This window comes from Ctenopharyngodon idella, chromosome 24, assembly GCF_019924925.1.
Source record: "Ctenopharyngodon idella isolate HZGC_01 chromosome 24, HZGC01, whole genome shotgun sequence".
Taxonomy (NCBI): Eukaryota; Metazoa; Chordata; class Actinopteri; order Cypriniformes; family Xenocyprididae; genus Ctenopharyngodon; species Ctenopharyngodon idella.
This window is the reverse complement of record NC_067243.1, coordinates 6,634,925-6,647,096: the sequence shown is the minus strand read 5'-3', so window position 1 is coordinate 6,647,096 and position 12,172 is coordinate 6,634,925. Positions and strand designations below refer to the sequence as shown.

The window sequence follows — 12,172 nt, the reverse complement described above, 5'->3', positions numbered from 1 at the left end:
TTACGAATCGAATCAGTGAATCGGAGTGCCAAAGTCACGTGATTTCAGCAGTTTAGCCGTTTGATAGGAGATCCGAGTCACTGATTCGATTCGTAAAACTATATTGTTGAAAAGTCGTTATTTTAGTTTTTTTGGCGCACAAAAAGTATTCTTGTCGCTTTATAATATTAAGGTAGAACCACTGAGCTCACATGAACTGTTTTAAATATGTTTTTAGTACCTTTATGGATCTTGAGAGAGGAAATGTCATTGCTGTGAATGCAACGGCCTCACTGAGCCATCGGATTTAATCAAAAATATCTTAATTTGTGTTCCGAAGATGAACGAAGGTCTTACGGGTGTGGACCGACACGAGGGTGAGTAATAAATGACATTATTTTCATTTTTCGGTAAACTAACCCTTTAAGATGCGCGTCACAAATATGACCTTAAAATAAAGGTGTTTTGTTTTTCATTTTTCTGTCATGTTTCTGAACCATTTATGTAGAAAGAGGTTTGTTTGTCTGTTTTTTTGTTGTTGTTATTGTATGTTGGGATATTTGAAAATCAATAAAAAAATAGAGAAGGTGGAATCATCAAACAGCCAAGAAAACACATTTTCTTATCAAAATCAATGTTTTATTTTCTAATTCACATTATATGAGCAAACGAGAAACACGGATGAAAAAATAGAGGTAAAAAGTAGAGGACACAGATTGAGAGAAGATTGCAGCCTCTCCTAACAACACTAAAGCAGTCTTGCTCGTCCTGAGATCTGGATTCAGCGGTGACTGAAGAAGCCCTGCGGATGATTGTACTTGAAGGGCTTCAGACGACTCGGACCCCTGAGAGAAACACAAAGATTTTACATGAGCACATGATTTCATCCATCACAAAGATTAGGAATTCTTCACTATATTGGTTAATATTCAAGGTTAAACATCTCAAATGTAATCATGTAATTCTTTCTAAATACGCATAAGCTTTTTCCATCCAAAGATGCGAATTTAACTTGTGCGCAAAACTGGAATATCGCATAAAGACGTTTGCGAATAAAGCACTGTTTCCATCCCATGTGTTCAAGATAACAATAACGTCACTTCTTGGGAAACTTGTGCAAAATATCTGTAATAAAAATGAAAGTTGCTGCAATATAAAAAACAAGAACAAAAAGTGTATTTACAGTAGGCCTAGTTTGTTACCTGGCAGTGCGCAAGCACATCTTCTCTCTGGGAAACTCCTTGGGTCCCTCTGAGCCGTCACACACTTGACTCTCCGTCTCCAGATACACATCCAGACACACACACAGACGCTGGATCTGATTGGTCAGGAGCTGGAGGCCCGGACGCGGCCCCTGCAGCTCGGACCGGAACACGTTCACCTCACTCTCAATCGCCTGCACATGACAACAAAGTCAATTAGAAAAGAGTTTCAGCCGTTTCTCCTTGAATATCTGAACAGATCTACAACACGCTGCAACGGTGACGCTCTTACCCGCAGGTTATCGTCAGAGCGGCCGCTGCGTTCTCCCTTCCAGAGCAGAGAGAGTGAGAAGAGGGGCGAGACCTCTGGGTAACGGGGGTTCAACACCACAGCGGCCATCAGACGTGCTGATAGACAACGAGAGAAGCATTCGAGTCAGTGGTGATGCAGACATTATGTTCAATAACATGATATTATTATTGATAATTATGATATTAATTATTTTTATTAGTTTTTGTTTTTTAAATATTTCTATTTATTTGTAATTTTTCCAGTTTTAGTCATTTTAATACTTTAACTTATAATACTACAAACTTATTTTATTTCATTTATTTGCAACAAAGCAACAGTGTTATTTTGGTATCATTGATAAACTATTATAGTTTTTGCTAATATTTTGAATTAGATTTTATTTTTTATATTTTTCATATATTCTGTTTTCATTTTAATTTTAGTTAGTTTTAGTAATTTTGTTGTGTGTTTTTGTCCAGAAAATGTTTATGTCTAGAAAGTTTTTATTAAGTTTTGCTTTTTAGTTAAGTTATGTTTTTGTTTGTTTGTTTGTTTTTTGTTTTGTTTTTTAAATTATTATTTTTTTTAATGGTTTTGGTTAATGATAACCCTGCAAAGCATTATGTCTTAAAAAAAATGTCATGTAATATTTATATTTGATTTCAGCTTTATTTCATTTAACAAAAGGTATTTTTAATAGTTTTAGTGAACAATGACTCCGCAGCTCTGAAAGATGTTCAAGACTTTGGTTTGAGATACTTGGTAGCAAGTAAATGAGATAACTGAATTCATATTTACCTGCCACCCTAAACGTCACAAAAACTGTGTTTGCCTACTTTACTCGTCAGTCAGATGGTCTCTTCCTGTCTAAGTATGCGAGTTCTGGTCAGAATAAGCTGCAAAGCAAACCGGACATGTCCATAGTGAAAAGTCTGACACAAGTCCCACCTGTTCCTCTCTCCACAACTGCCATAAAGAACAGATCCGTCTCGTGCACCAAACCGGCCTTCAACACGTGCTGTACGAAGCCCAGCTCCTGTTGAACAAGAACAAAAGTGCATTGAGACACTGAATATCACTCTCAAAACACCAAATCTGCACTAATCTCGCTCATGCTGTCAATGTGAGATGCTAAACATCCTGACTAAACATACAGTGAATTCCTGGTGGCTCATCATGGTCCAGCGTGTGAGACCGGAAATCACTTTAGCGGGGAACAGATGCTGGCATTCGCTGGAGACCGGGATGATGCTGTGCTCTGAGACACAACAAACATATCACATTGTTAATTTAACAAACTAAACAGAACAACAGTCAAAAACATCACAGTTCAATTAATATATTTATTGACATTTTTATATATATATATATACACACACACACATACATACACTTCTGGTCAAAAGTTTGGAATAATTAAGATTCTTAAAAGTTTTGAAAGAAGTCTCTTCTGCTCAACAAGGCTGCATTTATTTGATACAAAAATACAGTAGAAAAAGTAATATTGTAAAATGGTTTTACACTTTAAAATAGCTGTTTTCTATGTGAATATATGGTAAAATGTAATTTATTTCTGTGATCAAAGCTGAGGTTTCAGCATCATTACTCCAGTCTTCAGTGTCACATGATCCTTCAGAAATCATTCTAATATGATGATTTGCTGCTCAACAAACATTTATCATCATCAATTAAGGGCTGGGTATTGACACAAATTTTACGATTCTATGCGATTTCAATTCACAAACTTGCGATTCGATTCCGATTGAATTCGATATGGATTATTTTGGATGTATATCAGGTACAGTATATTTTCTCAAGGGAAAAAAAATCTTAACTAATGCTGTAAACTATACATGGGAGTCAGTTGGTACTACATTACTATAATACTGAATGTTAAAATTAACTGATTTGCATACAAACACTCAAAGAAGTTTTTATAATAAAGTTATACAACTAGCTTTATAATTACATAATTATATTTCTACTTCAATTCGTTTTTTTGAAACATTTAAGAGGTGGCTTTCATTCAAATTTGACAGATTTATTCAAACATAAAATATTACATTACATTCTAACATTAAATATTGAAGAACAGTAAAAAAAATATATATATATATATATATATATATGTGTGTGTGTGTGTGTGTGTGTGTGTATGTGTAAGTAATAGTGCATATATTTAGCAAAATGCTCCTCTCTAACGAGTTTACGGTCAGTGAATATGTGTTTTCTGCGGTAAACGTGACGTATTGTTTACAAGCTGTTTTATTGACGAGGTTGAAACACTGATTGAGCGATAACACGAGACATTATACAGATTCGGGAAGTTGTACTCTATCTTTTAACATACCTTCAGATGTTCATTCATGTTTATTTCGCGCTGTAACTCGTATTAAAGCGGAGGAGAGGATCAGTTCACTTCCACTTCTCCTGAACTGAGGCGCTACGGCGATCTGTCACGTCACATTAAAGAGCGCCAAAACGGTATTTATTTTTTGAATTTCGTAATAAAATGGATATAATTTGAAATCTGAAACTTTGTTTCATATCAAAAGTAACAAAGCTTACTGAGATTTATTGGATGGGAGGCGCACTACAATTTTCCATTCATCATCAACTGAGAACAGGATAGACCAATCGATCCTTGGGATTTAAGAATCGATATGAGACTCGATTAAAATCAAGAAATGTATTTATTTTTTTATTTTTTTACCCAGCCCTATTATCAATGTTGAAAACAGTTGTACTGCTTCATATTTTTGTGTAGTGTTTATATAATAATGTATATTTATTGACTGAATATAAATTTTCCTGATTGTATCTAGGTGTTATTCTTATTTCTAAATATGGTCCTGTTGACATTGGCCAGTAAACAACCAGCCTGAATACCGCAACCACATAGCAAACAACACTCAGTAACTGCATAGCAAAACAAGACAAACAATGCAGTGTAAATCTAGCTGTCTTTGGTTGTTTATACCCAGTGAGCTGAACTGTTTGTGTAAGGACAGTCGAGCCTGTAGTCTTCCTCGCAGCAGTTTTATGGTCCTCTCCATGTGACTGGCGCTCAGAGCACTGCCTCTCAGCCCCGACTGAAACACACACTTCATTACAATATTGTCCACTTTACGCTGATGGCAATCATTTAAGATAATATCGATATGGTTGCAGATATATTGTGCGTTCAAGACTCATTTACTAACACAACATAAACATAGTTTAACAATAACACCATAGAAAAATGTACGTTAAATGTGTAAAGTAAAAATATCATAAAAAAAAATAAATAAAAAAAAATGTAACAAACATTTATAAAGCCACAAACACACCTGTGAACCATCAGACGAGAACTGCAGGCCACCCAGTTTCTGCACCCAAACGTACGGATGTCCAAGATCTGACACGTAATCCGCAAATGTAGTGATTCTGCGCAGAAAGTTCATTTCATTTAATTTTATTTACTTATTATTTAATGCCATATCAGAAGCAAAGCCTATTTTAATGGCAAACTCAGAGTAGTATACATTTAAATAATTATAATAACAATAAAACTTTAATAAATAAAAAAAATAAATAAATAAAAAACTTATGAACAAAAAACAAATATTGTTAAATTCTAGCAATTATATGAACTCTTTCAGGTTTATATTTGATAGAAAATCTAGAATTTTCCCAGGAGAAATCTTTTTGTCCATTACTGACATTTCTGAATAAAACGTGGCCTAATATCATTCAGGTAATTTAATTTATGTCAGTATTATTACTCTACGGAGCCCCTAAAATTACAGTGATGGAAGAAAATATGAGATGGGAGGAAAAATTATACTTTAACGCTTTTGAGTTCGATCGTAAACAACTCAAAAGTTTACACAAAGTTTCTTGGGGGAACGCAAGTTTTGAAATATATTTTTTCCTCCCATCTCATATTTTTCTACCACCTTGTCTCTTTAGATGCTCCGTACTATTCAAACTCTGGCGATAATAATATTCATATAAAGTGGAGACGTCTGTCTTACCCGACTTTGTCAAACTGGTAGCGGTTGGAAGGGTTGGGCGTCTCTTTGCCATGATCAGACGCATAAAGACAGTTCAGCAAACTCTCTGTGTTCAGCAGCTCCCTGTGACAGACACGTAACGTAAACGCTGTTAGAAAACAAACAACTACACAAACTGTCCTGACTGTGTACATTTTTGGTTTAGGTTCGATTTTGGTGCTGTAGTACGGACCCGGCGCTGACGGCCCCGGACAGATCCATAGAGGTGGAAACTTTGGTCTTCACAGTCAGAATGTTGAGATTCATGAGATAATAGAAAAACAGATGCAGGACGCTGCCGTCTGGAGAGAGAGATATATAACACAACCCGTAAGTGTTAAAAATGACTAACTATATAATTATAGCTAAAAGTAGAAAATTACATTAAAACTAATTAAGGGGGCAATATATTTAACTACATGTAAAGATCATAGTTTTAACTAATACAATTAAACAAAGCTGTATATATCTGACACAAGAAGAAATTTTAAAGAAATTAATATTTTTATTCAGCAAGGATGCATTAAATTAACCGAAAGATTTCTATTTTAAATAAATACTGTACTTTTGAACTTTCTATTCATTAAAGCATTCTGAAATGGAAAATGTATCAGTTTCCACAAAAGTATGAAGCAGCACAACTGTTTTCTATGGAAGCTTGTTTCCGCCATGAAATAAATTGCGAGTTTATATTTCACAATTCAAAATTTTTCTCAGAATTGCGAGTTTTAAAGTCCGAATTGCGAGATATGAAGTCCGAATTGCGTGACAAAGTCCAAATTGCGAGTTAAAAATTCAGAACTGCGTGACAAAGTCCGAATTGCGAATTATAAATTCCGAACTGCGTGACATAGTCCAAATTGTGAGTTATAAATTCCGAATCGCGTGATATAAAGTCTAAATTGCGAGATATAAAGTCCAAATTGCTTGTTATAAATTCCGAATTGCGAGATATAAAGTCAGAATTGCGAAATATAAAGTCCGAATTGCGTGTTATAAATTCCGAATTGTGTGATATTAAGTTCGAATTGCGAGTCAAAGTCCGAATTGCGAGATATAAAGTCCGAATTGCGAGATATAAAGTCCGAATTGCGAGATATAAAGTCCGAATTGCGAGATATAAAGTCCGAATTGCGAGATATAAAGTCCGAATTGCGTGATATAAAGTCCGAATTGCGTGATATTAAGTCCAAATTGCGAGTCATAAAGTCTGAATTGCGAGATATAAAGTCCATAAATATTACTATATTTACTGTATTCTTTATCAAATAAATGCAGCTTTGGTGAGCAGAAGAGACTTTCAAAAACATTAAAAGATCTTACTAACCCCAAACTTTTGAATGCTACTATATGCTTTGAAGAATGAAAAACAATGATAAACACTAGTATTTAACAAATAACTGGCTACCAAAAAGATTCCATGAACACTGAGTGATGATGTAAATGAATTCAATCAGTTGTTTAAAATGGTGCATCAGTGAACTGTGGGTCAGTTTCACGCACCTTTACACTTGAGGTCCACGCAGAGCGAGAGAGGGTGGCGTCTCAGCATCCCTTTACGCTTGTCATCCAGTTGAGCTCCAACAGTTGGCCGCCGGCGCTTCTGAGCAGGAAATGAGAACATCAGGACACAAACACAAATGACAAGATAATGAACTGAAGAAGATAAAATCAGATTCTGACCGTGTTCTGTTGCTCCTCTTCTGCGTCCGAATCACTTTCGTCATCTGAGACAGAAACAGACATGAAATATAAGACTCCACTGATCATCACACGCACAAATCAAAGACGCACGGGTACCTTGCGAGTCGTCCGGGGGTCTGGACAGAGCTTTGGCCTCATCCACGTCTCCACTGATGCTCACAGACAGATTTTTGTCTGAAACGCACAATTGCATGATCTCATAAACTAGGATTCATCAGAAACAGGAGGTCTTGCAGGAGAATGAAGATGTGCGTCTTACCACAGGCCTGTCCGTACGCGCCCACCTGGACCAACAGCACATATAGAGGGGGCGGCAGGTGACGGGCGACCTCTGCCTGCTTCTGCATGTGCTCAAACGGCATCGACAGATACTCCTGCACTGGGAGAGACGCCTGTGAGAGAGAGAGAGATCCGTCAGTCAGTCTCTTCCTGTCTAAGTGGGCGGTTCTTAGACAGAATAAGATGCAATTTGACTTTTATATACATTAAATATGCAGGACTAAGGTTTCACCTGCATGATGTTCTGCAGTCCAGGTTGTAGGCTGCTCAGATATTCTCTCTTCTGCTCAATGGCTTTCTGAATCTTCTCCTTACTGGCCAGAGATGTCTTATACTGCTCCGCCAACCTGCATTATGGACCACCAAGGATGTTTAACATCGCCTGGTGAAGATTCGAGGAATTTGTGGGTTATGGAGGGTCTCTGATGTGTGTTACCTCTTCCTCTGCTCTAGCTCCCAGTCCAGGCGGGCGAGCGTGAGCTGGTGCTGATCGTCGCGAGTGACGTGAGGGCGTGAGATTTCGGCCGGAGCGTCCTGGAAGAACTCCTCCTCACTGACCAGCTCGATCTCCTCATGCTGAGACCTGAAACACAGAGACGTTAACATCTGATTTAGACAGGTGACATATAATCAGTTCTTACACCTTTAGATTTTCTATGACTTTTTCCAGTTGTTCATGACAAAGATCAGGATACTTAAAAAAAAAAATCTACTAGTAGTAGGGGTGTAATGGTACATGTATCCGTCCCGAACGTCACGGTACAGACGTCACAGTTCGGTGCATACAGTCAGACGACGAATACAGTCAGTCACAGGCGTTTCACACTTCAATCCAGAAGTGGGCGCGTGCGGTAATGCAATGCTGTTTGCTAACCGCAACAACAGGAAAAGGCGCTGAAGGACAGATGATCTAGATATGCGTGTAATCACTCAACCGTGTTTCAACCGCAGAAAGACATCAATAAAACAGCTTGAGAATAATATCTCACATAGCATCACATTTACCTCAGGCAAGTCATTCAGTGTCCACAGCATGTTAGTTCACTAGAGAAATGAAGCATGTCACTAAATATATGCACTATATTAGCTTATATATTCATTATCTTTACTTTACCTGTTAGTATTGTCTTGATTATTTTGACTTTAATATCGAGGTACGTACCAAACCGTCATGTTTTTGTACCGTTACACCTCTACTTTCTAGTATTGTTAGAAGAATGTTTATTCACTCTAGACACTTCCAGGCCTGGAAATACATTGTAAAATTCCCTGACATTCCCTCTCCGACACTCACTTGAACTCCAGACATTTTCCGATCTCTTTCTGCAGGTGCATGACCTCATAGAGCAGGTTCTGCAGCTGCAGGTGGAGAACATCCACTCGCTGCTTCGCCTGCGGACAGAGAGGAATATTGTTGGTTTGAAACAATCATTTATCAAGCATGTTAAACAGAAAACTGGGCTAAAATTATGATCAAAACCATGTGAGATGCTTAAAACAATGCTACTGTTTTAAATGTTTGTTGCAGCATTTTAGACACAGTGCATACTGGAGTATGTGTTTACCTCATGTGTCTGGTCTCGGCCTTTCTTCAGTCGCATGTGTGCCAGGCGGTTGAGTTTCTTCAGGGTAATGAAATGAACGCTGCTCTGTCTGCGTCTCTCCTCGATCTCTGCACTCTAGGATGCATAAAGCAAAAGGTCAGTTCCATTCAATCCCATTGTCCGACTCAAACACATGGCAAACGTGAAACTCACTCCGTCTTTCGCGCCACCGGCTTTCAGCTCCTGGATTTCCGCCATGAGTTTGGCGAGAGCAGCACACGTGTCCTTATACAGCATGTAGTCCTGCTGCGGGTCTCTGCCCTCCAGCTCCACCTCCTCATTATACACACGCACCTCCTGAGGGACACACACACAGAGTGACCAGAAAGCACACACACACACACACACACAGCCCTGCCTACCAGCTGAACATGATCTGTGAGCCAACACTTCCCAATCACTTACTTTACAATGGGATGAAACTACAAAACTGTGAGATATGACCCTCCTCACCCGAAAGTATAACAGAAAAGGTGTTGACAGCAGAGCAAGATCCAAAATTACATGCTAATGGCGGATGAATTGAGAAGGTTTCGTTGGCAGCGATTATAACAACTCTCTGGAATATTTGATTCTTGGTCAATCGCAGTAATTGAATATTTTAATATATAATATTAAAATAATACATAAATTATTATTATAATTTTATACATTTAAAAAAACAATAATAGTAGTAATAATAAAATATTTTAATGTATAATATTAAAATAATACATAAATTATTACAATTTTATACATTTAAAAAAACATAATAATAATAAAATGTGCTAATAATAATAAAATATTTTAATGTATAATATTAAAATACATAATTATTTTATGCATTTAAAAAAAATAATAGTATTATGCTAATAAAAATACTGATAATAATAATAAAATGTATTGTTATAATAAGTATTTTGTTATAATGATGCTAAACTGCATAATTGACTGTTGCAATGAGCTATTTTTAATGTATAACAATAATAATAATAATTATTATTATTACATAAATTATCTAATATTATAAATTTAAAATAATTTTATTTTTATTAATACTAATTATAATAATAATACATGTTTTGTTATAAGTATTTTATTGTTCGTTACTATAACGATGCTATTTGGCAATTGAATTTTTATATTTTAATATTCATTTAAAAGAATAATAATAATTATTATACAAATTATATAAATGAATATAAGAAGTTAAAATATTTATTATAATTATTGCTATTAAGAAATAGATATAATTTATTGCTATTAATAAAAATGTTTGTTGTCATAATATTACTTTTTTACGCTAAAATCTATATAATTGCTATATTAAGTTTCTCATATTTTTAGTTTGGTGGCTAAACATCAGAATGTATCATCACTGAGTTATAACATTAACTTTGTTTGATATTTATCCAGAATATCATTTTTAATCTCCTACTTCATTCTTTGCAATTTGTTAAGTATAATGGCCAAATTACAATATTTGTATCATTCATATTTGTTGCTCGATTTGTGTTCATTTTGGACCCTGCAGCTCAGTCAGAGAAAGAGAAAGAGAGGGAGAGAGAGACAGATCTCATAGGAACCTGATTCTTTGCTGTAAACAGCTTCCTCTGTCCGATAAGACGAGGTCCGGCTGGAGTCGTGACCTACGTACACACGCCACATGAGTCTCACATCAACATATCTGCTCGCCGATGCTCATCTGAACACAACTCATGAAAGAAAGACATCTGAAGCCTAAATGAGTGGAACATGCTGGATTGTACCTTCACCTGCCTCAACCTGACCTTCCTGAACTTGACATGTGAACTGACTGCGCTCAGCTGCACATGAGAGTTATTAGAGAAAGAGAATGATTAGAGGGTTAGTGGACGGCTCTGCTGAAATCATCTCTAAAGCATTTCACAGCCGCTCACCTGATCACTTTCCCCTCGACCGCGCTTGGCCTCTGGAGTTCCTCCTTCACTTCGGATGACCTTCGGCTTTCTCTTCTTCACAGCGTCTGACGACATGACTGAAATATCAAAGAGATCAGAATGAGCACAAACATAAACTTCAATCTCCTGGAATAAAAAATGCTTTAATGTATTACTATTATATTATTTCATAATAAAACAGAGAACATTTTAAAATATTATTAAGGGAAAATTAAGAGTTAATTTCTAAATCACTTATTTTTACACAGATTATTTTTTTGTAATTGTTATTTATATTTAACTGAATCTGCTTCAGTGTTGATATTGTTAACTAGAACTATTAAAATCGTTTTCAGTAAATTAAATTAGAAATGTTTACTAAAACTGGAACAAAAACACATTAAAGCTAAATAGAACTATTTAAAAACTAATAAAAATGGCTAAAGCACATAACAAAATTAGTAAAACTTTAATATTAAAAGTGAACAAAAATAAAATTCAAAATATTATTAAATATTATAAACGAATATAAATAATACTAAAATAACATCTGATTTGAGTAAGACGTCGAATGTGTTTTAATTATTATGTGTTTTATTTATTATGTATCAGTTTAGGAAATTATATTCACATATATTCATAGTTTAGTAAACTGCGCTATCAGGTTAGCTTCTTCATGAAGCAACAGCAGATCAATTAAAACGCTCGAAATGTTTCATGCTGTGTTTAAATAAGACTCGCCGATAAATCTGAAAGCATAAATTCTCACCTTTCAACTGCTTTTATCCAATTTAAGTATCTGAAAATGAATTTAATTATTAAATGGTGTCATTCAAACAGCAAGAGTGAGCAGGCTGGATGCGGGAGGAAACAACGGACAGCACTTCCGCTACTGGATTACATAATAAAAGATCTCCAAAAGGTTCGACCGAAAAATATCTATTCCTCATAAAATGAATGACAGAAACCCAGAACACATTTTACATTTAATTTAAACTGCTGGTTTGCATTTAATTCAGTTAGATTTTATTAATGCTGACTGGCATTTTTACCCTCCTATTACATAACACAAACATAATGCGTTTAATACTATTTTAATTATTTTTAACAACATTATTTAAACTCTGTAGCACAAAACACAGCGTTATCTTGATTTAGTTAAAATCTAACATGTAAGACT

The 12,172-nt window shown here is 35.6% G+C and overlaps 1 protein-coding gene across 4 annotated transcripts; it reads right to left on the bottom strand.

The window, feature by feature from the left end:
* Positions 1-596: 596 nt before the first annotated feature.
* On the bottom strand, positions 597-11,927 carry thoc5 (THO complex 5). 4 transcript variants are annotated; one of them, XM_051883810.1, is made up of 22 exons: positions 11,762-11,927; positions 10,993-11,090; positions 10,843-10,899; positions 10,660-10,722; positions 9,248-9,391; positions 9,056-9,169; positions 8,785-8,882; positions 7,927-8,073; positions 7,723-7,837; positions 7,471-7,603; positions 7,308-7,385; positions 7,191-7,234; positions 7,011-7,110; positions 5,701-5,809; positions 5,490-5,591; positions 4,803-4,899; positions 4,454-4,565; positions 2,628-2,731; positions 2,422-2,509; positions 1,474-1,589; positions 1,182-1,375; positions 597-824 (listed from the first exon to the last, which is right to left on the bottom strand). In XM_051883810.1, exons 2-22 carry the CDS (start codon positions 11,086-11,088, stop codon positions 761-763), a joined length of 2,175 nt encoding a protein of 724 aa, XP_051739770.1. In that variant the 5' UTR covers positions 11,089-11,090; positions 11,762-11,927; the 3' UTR covers positions 597-760. The 4 variants fall into 4 exon arrangements, with proteins under 4 accessions (XP_051739770.1, XP_051739771.1, XP_051739772.1 ...); XM_051883811.1 differs by having other exon boundaries at positions 10,849-10,899; XM_051883812.1 differs by lacking the exon at positions 10,843-10,899.
* Between the last annotated feature and the right edge of the window lie 245 nt (positions 11,928-12,172).

Excerpts from the sequence above, each read along its gene's own strand:
- thoc5 (XM_051883810.1), bottom strand. The coding sequence starts at position 11,088 with ATGTCGTCAGACGCTGTGAAGAAGAGAAAGCCGAAGGTCATCCGAAGT. Across the intron at positions 9,170-9,247 it reads CCGGTGGCGCGAAAGACGGA|AGTGCAGAGATCGAGGAGAG; the intron begins GTGAGTTTCACG and ends TATGCATCCTAG. Across the intron at positions 5,592-5,700 it reads TCCGGGGCCGTCAGCGCCGG|GGAGCTGCTGAACACAGAGA; the intron begins GTCCGTACTACA and ends TGTCTGTCACAG.